At 52.3% G+C, this 13908-nt stretch overlaps 1 protein-coding gene across 2 annotated transcripts in view; it reads right to left on the bottom strand.

Annotated features, from left to right (window-relative positions):
- The window catches only part of Dnah17 (dynein, axonemal, heavy chain 17), a 118255-nt gene that overhangs the window by 21770 nt on the left and 82577 nt on the right, over positions 1-13908 (bottom strand). For both annotated transcript variants that reach the window (XM_005407377.1, XM_013506036.1), the window contains exons 56-65: positions 13691-13852; positions 12845-13078; positions 11881-12045; positions 9921-10016; positions 9597-9814; positions 6384-6591; positions 5955-6070; positions 2725-2917; positions 2199-2434; positions 1445-1567 (exon numbers count right to left, since the gene is read on the bottom strand). In XM_005407377.1, coding sequence (XP_005407434.1) covers positions 1445-1567; positions 2199-2434; positions 2725-2917; positions 5955-6070; positions 6384-6591; positions 9597-9814; positions 9921-10016; positions 11881-12045; positions 12845-13078; positions 13691-13852 — 1751 coding nt within the window. The remainder of the gene's footprint in view (positions 1-1444; positions 1568-2198; positions 2435-2724; positions 2918-5954; positions 6071-6383; positions 6592-9596; positions 9815-9920; positions 10017-11880; positions 12046-12844; positions 13079-13690; positions 13853-13908) is intronic.

Below are 13908 nucleotides of genomic sequence, written 5' to 3'. Positions count from 1 at the left end.
ACACTGTGCTCTCCTGGGGGGCTGTGACAGAAGCACTCTGCCAGACCCTGCTGGGGATTCAACTCAGACTACCTATGCGTTCTGAAAGCTGGGACCCTGGGGCTACAGATCCACCCGTCTCTCTGACACCCACTCTGCTCCTTTCTGATTGCGCTCACTTTGGGGATCCTTTGTCTGACTGCACACAGTGGGTACCAGCACTCAGGCCAGGCCCTTCTCAGAGTCTAGGACATCAGCATATTTACCTGCCCCTCTGTCTGGGACTTCTGCCCACAGCCCTATGCTGAAACATGCCTCCTATCAGCTCTGACATTTACATTTTTACACGATTTACCTTTTTCTTTTCTTTTTTTAAAATTAAAAGCATTTTTTTTTGGTGTGGTACTAGGGATTGAATTCAAGGTCCTTTGCACTGAGCTGTATCCCCAGCTCTTTTTACTTTTTAAATCTTAAGACAGGGTCTTGGTAAATCGCCCAGGCTTGGTTTGATTCTTGTGATCCTTCTGCCTCAGCTTCTCAGAGTCCCGAGATTACAGGCGTGCAGCACTACACCCAGCTAAGATATATACATTAGAAAAGTAATGCCACTCCGTGGATCAGTTGATAAGAACATTATGCAGCCATACAAAAAAAGGGAAACCGATACTTGTTACAACGTGAGTGAACCCTGAAAACACAGTGCTAAGGATAAAGAACCAGACACAAAAGACATTGCAAGCTGGAACAGCATGGTGCCTGCCTGTGATCCCAGCACTTTGGGAGGCTGAGGTAAGACGATCAAAAGTTCAAGCTGAGCCTGGGCAGGTTGGGATGTGGCAAGGTCGTGCCTCAAAAATACAAAGTAATAAAAAAGGCCATGGAGGTAACTGTGCAAAGGTCCTAGGTTCAGTCCCCAGTACTGAAGAACAAAAAGACATATTGCATGATTCTACTTGTATGAAAATAGAACGGGCAAAATCACAGCAGCAACAGGAAGCAGATGAATAATGGCTGCTTAGGGCTCTGGAGGAGAGTGCGTGGAGAGCGATGTTTAAGGAGTACGGTGTTTCCTTCTGGGGTGATAAAGATGTGGAACTAGACAGGTGATGCTTGCACAACATGGTGGGCGGACTAAATGCTCCTGAATCAGACACTGTTATGGGTAATTTCACCATAATTTGAACCATGGAACACAATCAAGATTTACAAAATAAATAGGAAAGCATCCCATTAAGGTCATCATCTGTGGCACGGTGGCAGAGATCGTCCTCCCTGTGACCAGGCTGTGCTTCCCAGTCTCCCTCAGGGGCTGGGGGTCCCATACACCCGTCAGCATTTTGCCAAGAGCCTTCTGTTTCCCAGGAAAGCAAAGGGAAAGTCTGAGCATCTCCTTCCCCCACACATGCTCAAGTCTCCCCACAGGACATGTTACCTTGGGTTAAACCCAGAAGCAGAAACAACTCACTTTCCCTTTTTAATTGTGTTCCTGCCCAGTAACGGGTCCAGCACGGGCTCCACAGTTTCGCCAATATTCTCGATGAGCAAGATGTCCCCTTCTGAGATGGCCTGCTCGATGATGTCCAGATAGCTATGGGGACAGCACAGAAGCCAGTTCACAACAGCGGGCCCAGGAAGGGAGCCCTGCCTGCCCTGGGAGTGGCCTCCCCGTGAAGGGGTAGATGGAGAAGTCACCAAGGAGCTAGTAACGCATCCTTTCCTGCAAGGAGCCGGAGGGCTTCTTCCTAAGTCACCCTGTGGGTGTGGGGGAGGTGGGGATGGGAGCCCCTGGGAGACTGCAGAGCCGTACACATTCACATCCCAATCTTGTGTGCCCGTCCAACAGACTAGCAAGGCAGGCAGGGCTGCAGCCATTGCTTTCCAAGTAGGAGGCGAATGTACACCACACACGGAATGAGGAAATGACCAGCCTGAAGCCTCCAGCAGCCATTGGCCGAGAAGAATATGAAGCCAGGCTGTGAGCTCATCCAGTTCTCCTCCACTGCAGGAGCAGCGGTAACCAGGAAAAGAAAGGACCCCCGGTTTAACTCTGTGGTGCTGATGTGGTCTTCCCATACCAGAGTTCTAAGCCTATGCTCTATTTGTTGGTACAGGTCCTCCTTCCATCTGACAGCCACGGTACCCAGGCTGTGTCTGCAGACCCCGGGCTCAGCCAGTCCGTAGCTGCCTCCTAAGCCCCCAGGTCTGCCGCTGGCACACACCTCTTCTGTCCCAGGCGGATGGCTTTCAGTGCACTCCCATATTTGTTTTTGATCCACTTGATCCCCTGCAGCTGGGCGTCCACAATAAGGGGCCAGCGCTCTGTGTTGCACAGGATGGTGGCATTCTCGGTGGACATGCGGTCGCTGGGGAGGCCCTGGTTGTTCCAAGAGGCCACATCTGCGTCATCTGTCAGCAGGCTCAGGGGATCCAGGCCTTCTGTGATTGGGATGGGGACCTGCCGAGCAAGGGGGGCATTGTGTCTTAGAAGGGCAATGTGACCTTATCACCCAGGGAGAGCGGCTCCTGCACTTAGAGGCTGGAGGAGACAGGTGATCTGACCAGGGAGACAACAGCCCTTTGCATCCGAAGAGGCAGCTTTGTAACCCAGCAAGACAGGCCTTTCTAAACCCAGGAAGGGCCAAGCCTCTGCCTCGAGGCGAGGGTGCAGGGTAGCTGCTTCCGCCCTGTTGGGGCGCTCCCCCCCACACACTTTTCCTGAGTCATAAACAGAGCTGTGCTTCTTACCTTTAAGTTATTTATATAAGGGATCCAAAATTTATCCATCAGTTCACTTCGGTATTTCTTGGTGAAGTAGCCCACGTAGGAGACAAAGGCGGAGACCAGCAGGACATCCCCACACAGGGTGACCCCCTGGCTTTTGAAGTTCCCCACTGATTCAGCCCAGCGGACATTTTCTGAAGCCAGTCCTCCTACCAGCCTGAAAGAGGATGAGAAGACACAGCTGGGGGACTGGTTGGGGCCAGACGACCAGGCCCCCACCTTTAAATGGGTCCTTGCTGCGGCTGAGTGTTCAACAGTAAATATGTGGGGGCCGCATCTGGGACCGCTGTGACCCCCAACCCGACGCAGCTGTGTGTATGCCCTGTCTGCGCGGATGCCACCTGACCCTTTCACCCGTAGGCTGAAGGTGCTGCCTGGACACAGTTGAGCCCATGCTTGGCTCACGGGTGATGGAGCCAAGGTGGGGACCATGATGGCCACAGGACATGGTAGCATCCTGATAGCACTGGGCCCTGCGTGTGTATCCTGCTCCTCTGGCCACCAACCTGAGGACCGGTCCCAGACCCTAACTGTGCACCATGAGTCTAAAAGCACGGGACCGAGAGGTGTGTTGGTGCCACCCAGCAGCCCTTACTTCTCAGTGACCTACAGTCCGCTTGATGTTCTTGGCAGGCAAGGTCAGCTCCCCTAGATTCATAGCAGGGCATTTCTGTGCCATTCCTGAGGCTGAATCCAGCAACCTGAGCCCTCCCGGGGTCCCAGGTCCTGCAGCCCGCTGGGGAGGAGCAAATCCAAGAATGAGCTGGAATCTGGGCGCGGCAACACCTGGCCATAATCCCAGCATGGGAGAGGCTGAGGCAGGAAGATTACAGGTTTGAGGCCAGCCTAAGGGACTCAGTGACTTAGTGAGACCCTGTCTCAAAATTTTAAAAAAGTGCTAGGAACCTAGCTCAGTGTAAAGGCCCCTCGATCCCCAGTACAACAAAACAAAACAAAACAAAACAAAGCAAAACAAAACAAAACAACATAAAACAAAATAGGGCTGGGATGTAGCTCCGTACAAAAGCCCCAGGTTTAATCCTTTAAACAACCAAATAAAAAAAGTGTCGAAATCTCATCTGCTGGAAGTCTGCTTTCAGCTAAGATGGACTTACCAGAACTGGAGTTACCCTCCTGCCTGCAGCAACTAAAGAAACAAAGCCGGGCGTGGTGGCACACGTGTGCAATGCCAGCATTTAGACAGGCTGAGGCAGGAGAATCACAAATTTGAGGCCAGCCCGGGTAATTTAGTGACTTAGCAAGATTGTGTCTCAGAAATAAAAAATAAAAAAGGGCTGGGGATGCAGCTCAGTGTGAAGGTCCTAGGCTCAATCCCCAGTACAAAAAACAGGTGAGAAAAGAAGGAGCTGGGCCTAGAAGTGACTCTGCCAATGCTCTGTCAAGGCCCAAGCTCCAGGTATTGCACCTCCAAGGGGACATGTGCTGGGCATGAAATTCTCACTGGATTTCAAGGGCTCTGGACAAAATGAGCATTTAAAATAGCTCATTAGTAGTTTTTACATTGATCATACTATGCGATGAGAAAATTTTAGATATTTGCAGTTAAATGATATATATTTAAAGTGGCGCATGGTGGAGCCTGCCTACAATCTCAGCACTCAGGAGGCAGAGGCAGGCAGATCACCACAAGTTCAAGGCCAGCCTGGGCTACATAATGATCTCAAGGTCAGCCCGAACTATATAGCAAGACCCTGTCTCCAAAACAAGCAAGTACTCAATTTCATTTGTTTGTCCATCTTTTTTTTTTTTTTTTTTTTTTTTTTTTTGAGATGGAGTCTCACTAAATTGCCCAGGCTGGCCTCAAACTTATGATCCTCCTGCCTCAGCCTCCTGAGTAGCTGGGTTCATAGGTGTGTGCCACTGAACCTAGTTTTTCTTTGTGCTCTTTAAATCATCAGTTCCCAACCTTTTTCACACTAAGGACTAACTTCATGGAAGACAATTTTTCTATGGGCCAGGTTGGTGGTGGTCTTGGAAGGATTCAGAGGAGCACAGATCCCTCATATGCGCAGTCCATAGCAGCATCTCGCTCCTGTGAGAATCTAATGCTGCTGCTGAGCTGATAGGAGGTGGAGCTCAGGCAGTAGCCCTGTGGGGCCAAGATAAATACAGATGAAGCTTGGCTTGCTTGCTGCTCACTTCCTGCTGTGCAGCCTGGTTCCTTAAAGGCCATGGATCAGTACCAGTCTATGGCCTGGGCTTGGGCACTCCTGCTTTACTTATTTAAGGTTTTTTGGAGATAGGGTCACACTATGTAGTTTAGGCTGGCCTTGAACCCACTATGGCCTCCAACTCATGGCGCTTCTCCTGCCTCAGCCTCCCCAGTGCTGGGATTACAGGCGTGTACCACCACACCTGGCAGGACCCCTGCTTTAAATGGAGCTACTGGAAGAGTTAAAAGGGAAGCTATGAACCATGTTAGTCAGACTCCTGGTAGACAGCACGGCCCTGCAGCCTGAACCCATGATACAAACTGTCCAATGAGTGTTCCCTGGTAGTGAAATAATAAGAAATAATCCTGGAAGCCTGGGTCCCCTACTGCATGGGTAGTAAGAGACGAGTGTGCATAATGAAGTCCACCCTCTGGCCCTCCTTGTCCACGGGTTCAACCCACTGCAGATGGGAAATATTCAGAACCGCATCTGTCCTAAATGGGCACACTTTTTTCTTGTCATCCTGCTCTGAACGATACAGTGTAACAATTGCTTACCTGGAGTTTCTATGTGTCAGGGATTATAAGTGGCCTAGATAGCCTAGGGGTGGGTAAGACTGGGAGCATATGCGTAGGTTACATGCAAACACTCTGCTGTTTTACACAGAGCCTTGAGCAGCTACAGATGTGGGTGTCTGCAGAGGTCCTGGGTTAGCTCCCTTTCCTAGGGTACCAAGGGGCCAGTGTTCTCCCCGGAGCACGCACCTGTGGACAGTGTCCCAGGCAGGGCTGGGTCCCTTGGAATGCCACAGTTCAAGAGGGCTGGCTTCCTGAGGGTGGCAGAGTGCCCGGGGAAACCCACCTGACTTTAACCTAACTCCTTTGAGCTCAAAAAGCAAAAGCTGCAACCTGGCTGCTTCCACCTGAGCCCCTTCCTCTTTCTTCGAGGCTGTTCTGAGGACCTGTCTCTTCCAGGGGCCCTAGGAAGCAGGAGGGTGGCCCTGGAGGTTGGGGCAGCTACCTGTTAGCCAGGGAGATCACTCTATTGGTGGCATCAGCCTCCTGCTGACACTTGATCTTCTCAGCTGTTGCTTTTTCAAATGCTGATGTTAAGTTGCTCAGGTTGGCATTGAGTTCCTGGAAAATCAAGTTGGAAAGGTCTAGAATAATGATGCCAGGCATCATTATTAGGAGCTATGCCTAGCTCCCTGTGTGTGCTGAGCAGGGGATAGAGCAGTTTACGAAGGCCCAGGGCCCTCCTGAGCATGGAGGGGTGTGTGCCAAGCAGCCCCTGGCATGCTCTGGTGCCCACCTCTGCCTGCACTCTCTTGGAGCTGCTTAATAATTCACAACAGCGGGCTGAGCCAGCCCATTTTAAACAGAGCTATTGACCGGCAGCGTGAGCAAGTGGCTTGGTGTTTTATAGGGCCGTGGGCGAGCGAGCACTTACTGCAATCTTGTTCTTGATCCGGGACAGCTTCTCCTGGGCTTCTGCCAGCTCGGCGTTGGCCTCCTCCAGGGCTTGCCTCTTGGGGGCCACGTCGCAGTAGACTTCGTAGAAGCGGACGATGTTGATGCACCAGGAGCATAGGCCCGCAGCAGCCGTGGACTTGGAGCGGATGAACTCCGGGTCAAACGTGGGGTTGCCTTGGTAGGGCCTGGTGAGAAAACCGGTGCTGCATGGGCCCTGCCAGGATGCAAGCCCCAGGTTCAACCTCCCTGGTCATCGCAGGCTATCCTAGCACCTGATGGTAACAGCAGGGCAGGGAGGGTATTGACTGTTTTTCTTTTGTATCTTAACGGGTGCAGAAAGAAAGGAGAAAAAGATTACAATGGGTAATTCTGGCCTCTGATGTAGGACTTAGGGTGAGAAGGAGACGGAAAGTGGAGACTTCAGGTTTGGGTTGGCGAAAGAAGGAAGCTGGCTTCTCCCCCTTTGTGCTCCTGGTGTTCCATAGCTGCTCCCATTTGAATCCTCAACAGTTCCACAGGCAAGAAGACCATGGTTCAGAGAGGGCTGGGAACTTGTCACAAATGACAGCCACAGGAAGCGGCAGAACGAAGACTGCCCACCAAGCTCTCACGTGGGCACCCAGTGTCAGGGCTGTCCCAAGAGCACTCTGCATGACTCCTTCCTGCAGCCACAGCAGGGGGCCACCCCCTTCCCAGGCCTCAGGGAGCTCAAGTCTCACCCAAGGTGGCCCAGAGGCCCCTCCCACCTTCCCACTCTGCCACTCTCCCAGGCAGTGCCTTCTGGCACAGGAGACCCAGGTTCCAAGGCTGGAGGGAGGAGACCAGAAGGAACGTTCAGGGACTCAAAGGAACACTCACCGCCTCGGCGCTCAGGCCCTCTAGGAATAAGTGTTTTAAAAGTGATCACAACATTATTAAAACAACAAGCTCAGCTCTCGGTATGAAGAAATGGGAATGGATAGTTCAAAATATGCATTGGGAAGTGATTTGAATTTTGGTTGGGAAAGTGGCCATCTAATCTCCCTCCTGTTCACTGTATGCTTTGTCTGGGTGATACTGAAGAGAGTGTGCATCCTTCCCACAGGCACCCTGTTGGCAGTCTCGAAGGAGCTGGGTGATGAGGAGGAGATGTTCTCTGAGGCGCTGCTTAGGATAGCCAAGTGGAAGTGGCCCAAACCCGAAACGGCGCAGGCATAGCTACATGAATTATGACTCGGCCCCAGGCAGGTTCTACCGCAGTTTACAGATCGAATTTAGGAAGTGTTTTTGTAACATAGGCAGAAGTTGTTTTGGTCACAATGTTAAATATAACAGCATTGTATATTTTGGTTACTGTTTCAATTATGGAAAACCTGAGAAAAAGACTGAAAAGAAATATTCCAAAAGTTTTTCTGGGCTGGCGTGTGTCTCAGTGGTGGAGCACTTGCCCAACACACGCAGGGCCCCGGGTTCCATCCCCAGCCCTCCCTGCGGTGGGAGCGGGGAGAAAATACGTACATAAGAAACAAATCTTGCCAGTGGCCACTTCTTGTGATGGGTTTACTGTGCTTTCTTGTTTTCTTTTTTCCTTAGACTTCCATGTTTTTTAGTATATGTGATGCCAAAGCGACTAGGCTTCCATGTTGACCAAAGCGTTCTCAGCCCTCTCCCTCACAGGGTGGGCTGGGAGACACTGGGGCCCCATGTGGGCCACCGTGGCAATGCGTGTAGCCTTCCAAGGCATGGGCAGGTTGCCCTTGAGATTGGGCTACCAGGCGATGGCCAGACAAGGACCACAAGGGGTAGAAAACGGGCCTGGGGTGCTCACAGAATGGCAGGAGTGCCTCATGAATGTGGGCTTGCTGGAATTTATGGGCTAAAATGTGGGATCCCTGGAACGCCCTTACAGGTTTCAAGGCCACCCCAGAAGGAGCCACTGACGACCCCTGGGGCTCTTTCCACATGTGGTATCCTCTCAGTGGGACCAGTGGCAAGGACACCACAGGGCTCCCAGCTACTTGACACCTTTGTGTGTAAACACACGTTTTAGTATAGGTGTACGCATGTGTACATGTGTGCACATGCATGTGTGCATGCATATAAGATGAATATGCATATGATATGAGATGAATATGTATATGGTATGATATGACTATGCATATAATGGGATGAATATGCATATATGAGATGATATGCATATGATATGAGATGAATATGCATATGAGATGAGAATGCACACACACTGCATTTATGTGGATGTGTGTACACATAAGTGCACTTTATTATGTGTGTGAACATGCACACTACATGTATGCATGCACATATATACCTTTTAGTATGTACGTGCACGCACACTGCATTCAGGTATATGTATGTGTGCACTATGTATGTGTATATGCACACACAGCATGCATGTGTATGTGTGCATGTGTACACATGGGTACACGGTACTATGCATGTGTATATACATACCACACATGTACATGTATGTACATACGCATGTTTAGTGTGTGCACCATGCACACTACATTCATATATATGGATGTGTGTGTACATTGTGTAGGTGTATGAGTATACACATGCACAGTGCATTCATATGTACCTGTGTGTACAAATGTGCACATGTGCCCTGTACTCACATGCATGTGTGGATACACATATATATTTTAGTATGTGTATGTATACTTGTGCACACGTATGCACAGTGCACATTTGCATCTTAGCATGTGTTCATGTGTGTGCACAGCACGTGTGTATATTTCAGTATGTGTATATGTGCCTACTGTGTCCATGTGCGGGGAGCTTAGCTTCCTCTTGGAGACTGGCCTCTCTCATGATCCTGTGGCCCCGGACTTCCCTGTTGCTGAGCTTGTGAACTGTGTGTTCCTGCCTCAGGTGCTGACCAGGTAAGCAACGACAGATTTCCAGCTGCGGGCCCCACCTGCCCTAGCTTCCTTGGGGTGGGGGAGACAGAAGGTGATGGGGTTCTCCAGAAGTCTGGGGCTGTGCTTTACCTCGACACCCTGACAGCCCAGATATAACCACATTTGCCCATCATTCTTGGATTCCAGTTTGCTCAGCTCAGCTCAAGACCCTGAGCCTCAGAGCAAGGACACATCTAGAGGCTGGTCACAGGCGCCAGCAGAGCATCCTGGGCCATGGTGCTGTGGTGCAGGCAGAACGGAAGAGTGGCTTTGCAGTCAGGACTCACTTGAATGCTTTCAGGCAGGCCTCAGGGATGTGCTCCTTGTCAAACTTCTTCAGAGAGTCCAGGAAGGTGTCCACTTTGCCCATCATGATCTTCGCAGCCTTCCAGCTCTTGTCCTTTGGGATTTTACCCCCGGGTGCAGTCAGAGTCATGACAGCGGCTGTGACATTGACCACAGCGTCTGGAGGGGACCCGAAGGACTTCAGCTCCGTCAGGTTGTTCTGTGGAGGGCAGAAGTTGCATGAGTGCATTGTCACTGAGCCCAGTGTGGAAGCCATCCCCTGCCCGCTAGGCCAGGCTCCCACGCCCATTTTGTTTCCCTGTCACCTTATTCAGTGTGTCCAGGGCCTCCTGAGCAGCCAGCAGGGCCGGCTCTGCCTTGGCCAAGTCCGTCTCGCAAGCCTTTTGTTTCTCAGTGACATTCTAGATGGAGGCCAGACAGGAAAGGTCAGGGCAGGCCTGTCTGTCTGTCCATGGGGAGGTGGGCGATGGGGCTGGGCAAGGAAGGGGCTGTGGAGGGGAATGAGGGATGCGGCCAGGGCGCAGCAGTTCTGAGCTTTGCAGAGGAGGCCACAGCACCTTTGCTGCTGTCCCTTGGGCTGTGCTTGGTCCCCCTGCCTCCTCTGCCCTGCCCCTCACTGCCCTCTCAGGTCACTGGGGGAGTTGGGATGCCAGACTGGGAACAGTTCCTTCTATTGGTGCCAGCTTGGAGGAGCCACCCAGGCCTATGGCTGGCTCTGAGGTCTTCTCATCACTGGACCATCTTGCAATCCCTCCAAAATGGAGCCCTTCAGAGTGTGTAGCTTATCTTCCCTCTAAGAAAGCAGGCCCTTCCTCCATGCACGCACATATTATTCACTCTCTGGCTCAGGAAAGAGCCTCTGGATGCTGAGCAGAGAGCAGAGGAAGAGTGTCTGGGTGACAGCACTCACCAGGCCCTGAGGGCCTCGTGACTGGGGATGTCTCCACAGCCTCTGCCCCAGCCAGGGCACTGAACCTCCCCGAGGATCCCTTTGTACACCCTGCTTTGGTGGGACCTGGTAAGCGAATGGGATGTGGGAGGCACCCCGCCAGCTGAGACAGGCCAGCACCCAGCTTTCTGGCCTGAAGCATCCCTGAGTTAGATGTCCTGGAAGGAGGGCTGGAGAGGGAGGATGCTGGGACATTAGCTGCTGTGTTTCAGTATCAGACAGGAAGTTGCTGGAAACGAGGATGCTGTGTCCTGCCTGATCCCAACCAGGCCACCCCCCCATTTGAGACCTTGGGCAAGTTACCGACTGCCCAAGCCTCGGAGTCCTCATCTGCCTAATAGCCTGCGGTTGTGTGGGAAGAAAGAAGGGGCCACACCACCCCAAGTCCCCTCCCACCCAGCACGGGTGGGAACCTCAGACCCTGCTCTGTTGGCCCAGGGGAGGTGGCTGTCTGTCTAAGATGGAAAAAGTGACGTGCTGAATGGATGCTGCTACCATCGCAAGACTGTAGGTAACAACCACTCAGTCTAAAGCACCGTGTAGACATGGAACTGATGGCACAAAGGGCAAGGGGAAGACGAGTAACCAGCCGCTACGTGACCTTCGGGCTGCAAAGGGGCTCAAGACGTTCCCCCGAGCAGTGGTCTCCACCTTGGCTGTCCACTCCAGACCAGGGACGTCCCCAGCCCCGGGGCACCCAGGACAGAGTTCTGAGACCAGGCCTCCAATAGCGGCCTCTCAACCTCTCACGTGGTCACTGATCCTTGGCCTCTGGTGAGAATGCAGTCAAACTAGGCATGGTAGCACATGCCAATAAGCTGAGCACCCTGGAAGGCTAAGGCAGGAAGATCACAAGCTGGAGCCCAGCCTCAGCAAATTAGTGCCTTAGTGAGACACTGTTTTGAAAAACAAAAAGGGTTGGGAATATAGCTCAGTGCAAAGCTCTGGTTTCAGGCCCTAGGTTTAATCTCCAGTACCTCAAAAAAAAAAAAAAAATTAAAAAACATGCAGATGAGATGCTGTCAGTAAAGCTGGACAGGGATCTGGCAACCTCTGTTTCTTTTAGACTCCAGGTGGAGCCACCATGGTGGCCTGGACCTCACTTTGAGGAACTCAGCTGCAGGGCGGGCATTTCCCTGTGGAAAGCCCTCTTCTGTTCAGGGCTGCCCCTAGGAGCCCTGCTTTGGGAACTACATCACTGCATGCACATCTCCATCCTTCCCCATATCTGCAGGTGGCATCTGACCCCGTGGGGAGGCCGGGCCAAGGTGCAGTGTATGGCAGCTTCCGATGCTATCCTGGATGGCCTCACCTACCTTGTTGATGACCTCCACCTTGATTTCCTCCTCATCGGCGATGGCTTTCTCTTTGCTGACTTTCTCTGTTTCCACACCGACCACCTGGATCAGCTTGTCTGCATTTTCATTCTTCTGCTTGAGCTCCGCCTCCTGAACTGCCAGTTTGGCCTTCAGATCGTCCACCTATGGGAGGAGAAGCCAGAAGCTGGCATGGGGGCCGTGGCCAGACCGAACTGCCCTCCACAGCGCATGGAGGTCAGCAGCCACAGGAACTCGCAGAGCAGCTGGGGTGCTGGGAGGCTCATTTTGAGGAGTCTTCATTTTCTCAAAGGTTAGCATTTGTGGAGGACCAATTGTATACACAGTGTCATTCCTGGTGCCACAGGGGTTGGCAATCAAGGTACCCAGATTTAAAAATATATCAATCCAGTCATACTCAGTGGAGCGGCTCAGGGGCCCCAGGGGCTGTCCAGGCTGGTGGAAGAGGGGAAAGGAAGACATGGCTGGGGAATCAGAAAGCGCCCTAGGAAGCCAGTATGAGGCCCCGACCTGGGCGGGGAGGAGGTGGCAGTTCACTACATGTAAAGATGAAGAACTTGGGGCCCCATTGAAGAGGACATTTAAAACCAGGCAGACAACATGAACATCAGTACAGTCTGGAAGAAAGGATGGAGGAAGCTCTCTCAGCCCAGCTCCTCACCCAGACTGGTGCGTGAGAATGGATGCCTTCTAGTGACTACTTGGTCTCCCCGGACGTTGGGCACAAGGCCTTCACCTGTGCACAGTGCCCATTGGAAAGTCAAGGTCACAAGAGCACTTTGACTCCGTTTAAATCTGACCATTGTTCTATATCTCTGGTCTGGGAATACAAGTCTCAAAGGTAGGAATCCTGCTCATCCCACTTCACGCATGAGCGTGTGACTGTTTCCATGGAAACCTGTGACTGCAGCAGCAGTCTGAGGCCTCTGGGAAAGGTCCCTACCTGAGAAGCCGTGCTCTGCAGCTTCATCAGCCCGTTCTCCAGCCTCTCGATTTTGGCAACCAGTTCCCTCCTCTTCTTGGCCAGCAGGTTCTGGTAGAGTTTGATCTGCTCCAGAAAGGTTTTGGGCGTAGTGTAGTTGTAGCGCCGCTCGGTGGCCAGGTACATCTTGGACATCTCATTGACAGTGGTGTGCACGTAGGCCATGAAGAGACTGATGGAGGTCTTCACTTCGCGCTGCACGAATGAGATGGACGGGGTCATCCCGCACCCCACTCAGCACCTCCCTGCTTCTGCCACAGTGGCTCAGCAAGGTGGGGCTTCCAGAACTCACCCGAGGCCCTGGACAAGATGCGCCGAGACCCGCATGAAACGCCACAAGAGGCGCAGAAGAGCAACGCCTTCTGGGGCTGCTGTGACGTTAGGTGACATCGCACTCCCGAAGGGTTCAGCCCAGTACCCAGGACAGGGCAGAGCTTATGAACACACAGGTGCACACACGTTCACTCTCAGTCACACACTTGCACACCTGGGAGAGCACAAGGCTGTGAATATGATCTCCTATCCCTGATGACTCAGCAGACATATATCGAGCATTTCCTATGCCAGGCGCTGGCCCCTGCCTGCCTGGGAGCTGAAGAGGCCTGGGAGCTATGCCCCAGAAGTGGTCCAGGTGGCATTATTCTTAATTTGGTTAACTTGAAAATGTATTTGTTCCACACATGCTTCTCTGGCATCTATGTGGTGGCCCTGGCTATGTGGTGGTACTGGTGTCTACTCCCACTCCTAAGGGTTTTGTCTTGGTTGTCTTGGGGACTGGACCCCGGATTTGTGCCCTGCCCACCTCACCTGAATGTCCTCGGTTTCCTCCAGGAAGCGAGCACTGACCGACACCAGTGCTTCTTCTGGCCACTCGTGGAACCAGTCGATGGCGGTGCAGTTGACCACGGCAGGGAATTTTCTTGCTCGCACACGCAAGATGGAGCCCACAGGTGAGAAACACAGGATCACCTGGACACGGGGCACAGGTAAGCCGCTCACTGGGTGGCAGTGCCAAGGGCAAATCT

The sequence above is a fragment of the Chinchilla lanigera genome, unplaced genomic scaffold (assembly GCF_000276665.1).
Source record: "Chinchilla lanigera isolate Chin_1 unplaced genomic scaffold, ChiLan1.0 scaffold00105, whole genome shotgun sequence".
In the NCBI taxonomy this organism is placed as follows: Eukaryota; Metazoa; Chordata; class Mammalia; order Rodentia; family Chinchillidae; genus Chinchilla; species Chinchilla lanigera.
Note: the sequence above shows the minus strand (reverse complement) of the source record. Positions and strands in the feature narration are given on the sequence as shown.